Source organism: Conger conger, chromosome 2 (genome assembly GCF_963514075.1).
Source record: "Conger conger chromosome 2, fConCon1.1, whole genome shotgun sequence".
Classification (NCBI taxonomy): domain Eukaryota; kingdom Metazoa; phylum Chordata; class Actinopteri; order Anguilliformes; family Congridae; genus Conger; species Conger conger.
The window spans coordinates 88959466-88961989 of record NC_083761.1 but is presented as its reverse complement, the minus strand read 5'-3'; the positions used below and the strand labels follow the sequence as shown (position 1 = coordinate 88961989).

The 2524-nt window shown below is 46.2% G+C and overlaps 1 protein-coding gene across 3 annotated transcripts in view; it reads left to right on the top strand.

The window, feature by feature from the left end:
- The first annotated feature begins 135 nt into the window (after positions 1 to 135).
- The window catches only part of LOC133121981 (Golgi apparatus membrane protein TVP23 homolog B-like), an 8763-nt gene continuing 6374 nt past the window's right edge, over positions 136 to 2524 (top strand). For 2 of the 3 annotated variants that reach the window (XM_061231607.1, XM_061231608.1), the window contains exons 1-3: positions 136 to 478; positions 1032 to 1108; positions 2135 to 2279. In XM_061231607.1, coding sequence (XP_061087591.1) covers positions 467 to 478; positions 1032 to 1108; positions 2135 to 2279 — 234 coding nt within the window. In that variant the 5' untranslated portion in view covers positions 136 to 466. Of the gene's footprint in view, positions 479 to 528; positions 588 to 1031; positions 1109 to 2134; positions 2280 to 2524 lie in introns of those variants that run through there. The other variant, XM_061231606.1, reaches the window with a different exon arrangement.

Sequence of the window (2524 nt, the reverse complement as noted above, 5' to 3'; positions counted from 1 at the left end):
GTTGTCCGTCTCTTCACTCCTACAGAATGTAACTTACTAGTGGGATATAACGGTTGCCCGTGTCAGTGCATACATAGACTGATATGTATTCATACAAGTAAAATCATTATTAATAGATTATAACAATGAATATTACGAATATTAGTTTAGAAAAAGTCAAAACCAACTCTCCCATTTGTTGGAGTAGGGTCACACGATGAGCCACAACAATCATGGCTTCCCAGAATCAGGCGCTATTTCCGTATCGTCACTGTCGCACAGTTCATACGTCTTCCCCTCGGTAACAAATGTTTTTAATGTGTATATTCCATCGCCTATCCATATTACAATGAGTGGCTGTTTAGTTCTCTCTTGAGCAAGTTATTATCGCTGATAATTAGATAATTACGTGTAGCACACGACGTTAGCTGTACATGCTAACAAGTTACCAGGAAGTGAGAACATTAGCCACATAGTGGGTCCTAAAATGATGAGACAGGTGAGTTTATGTACCTTGCTCAATTATTACAGCTCGCTGGGTTGTCAGATTGTCCGTTACGAATGTTAATGGGCATTTGGCTCATACCACTCAGATGACATTAAGCCGGGTGCGTTTTTTGAATAAGAAAAGTCAACGTGTGGTTGTGTCGCACCCCTGTAGCTACTAGCCAGCGAGCCAGAACTAAGCTACAAGCAGGCTTCACAGCTAACGCCAACTAGCGCGGTAGCTTGCCGTGATGGTGATACAAATACGCTAGGTCGCTAGCATTCTAGCCATTATCGTATTTTAATAACTGACTGTCTAGCATTTTATTTATTTAACCAGGAAGTCCTATTGAGATGCGAGATCTCCTTTACAAGGGAGACCTGGCCAAGACAGCAGCAGCAACATATTGGCTGTAACTAATGTATATTCCCAGGCAAACGCTTAGCAGCTGACGCCAGAAGACAGTGCTAGGACTGTTTGTTGACGTAGTAGCTTTATCGACTCAGAAGTTCGTGTATAAAAGAGTTATTATGAAACTTGGCGTGATTATTAATGCCTGTGATAGGACTCCAACGAGGATGAAGTGTCGCTGTTTGACGCCGAAGACGATGAGGCTCGAAAACCGAAGAAATCGAAAATCAAGTGAGTTCAGCCGGAGTCACACGATCAGCGTCGAAACGCTCGACATTTGCGTCAAGCCTTTGTTATGGAAAAATGCCCTTTTAAACATTACACAGGTGACCATCGTCTGATGAAACAGGTCCCAGTAAAAACAACGATAGCTATACTTCAGTTTAACTTTCGTATTTATTTGCAAAGAAATAAAGTGAGAAGGCTTCCCGGCTTTCTGATTTGAATCAGACATAGTGAGACTCTTATACACACTTTTCCAGAAGGGGGGGCTTTACTAAAACAAAAAGACATGAAGCTGGCCACTAACATTTATCAGTGTTTTGTCTTCTGAATATCCCTTGTTGAGCTTGCTGTAAGACCGGAATGTGCTAGCTACCCCCTTCCAGGAGAAGCAGAGACATTAAGGTCAAAGGCTGTCTGTCTGCTGGTTGAGAGACAGAGAAAGACTCCTAGTAAGCACTTAATTCAGAAAGCTGACTTTTCCTAGCATGTCCAGTCACCTCACAGACTTGTATGAGTTTAGAGTAAAGAGCTTAGAAGAGATCTCTGAAGCAGGCCTACACTACCTAGCAACACAGACAGACACAGTATACCTTTATGTGAAGTGGTAGGAACAGGAGTGTACCCTCACGGTACATTTATCCAAAGTGCTGTACAATTGATGCTTCTCATTCACCCATTTTCACACACACACACACACACACACACACACACTCACCCACGCACCCACCCACGCACCAACCAACCAGCTCGTCAGGAGCAGTCAGGCGTGAGGTGTCCATCTTACCCTTGCCTGTGTGATGGGTAAAGCAGTCGTAACCCCTGTGTGCCAGGGATCAGAAACTTACGGCCCTCTGGGTCCACCCTCCCTTCACCTGGGAGTCAGGTGTGTTCACCCTACCTTTACCTGGGAGTCAGGTGTGTTCACCCTCCCTTTACCTGGGAGTCAGGTGTGAAGACAGTCTGGCCGATCAGCAGCTGACCCGGGCGTACAGACGGGTGTGGGTTGCTGATGGCTGGGTGTGGTCTCCGCAGACACCCTCTGGCCTGCTTCTTCCACCTGTTCTTCCGTGTGAGCGCGGTCCTGGCCTACCTGCTGTGTGAGGTGCTGAGTAGCAGCTTCATCGGCTGCATGGTCACCATCATCCTCCTCCTCTCCTCCGACTTCTGGACTGTGAAGGTGGGCTGGGCTCCGCATCACACGTGTGTGTGTGTGTGTGTGTGGGGGGGGGGGGGGGGGGGGGGGTGTATAGTAATGTGTGTGTGTGTGTGTGTGTGTGTGTGTGTGTGTGTGTGTGTGTGTGTATAGTAATGTGTGTGTGTGTGTGTGTGTGTGTGTGTATATAGTAATGTGTGTGTGTGTGTGTGTAATGTGTGTGTGTGTGTGTATAGTAATGTGTGTATGTGTGTGTGTGTGTGTATAGT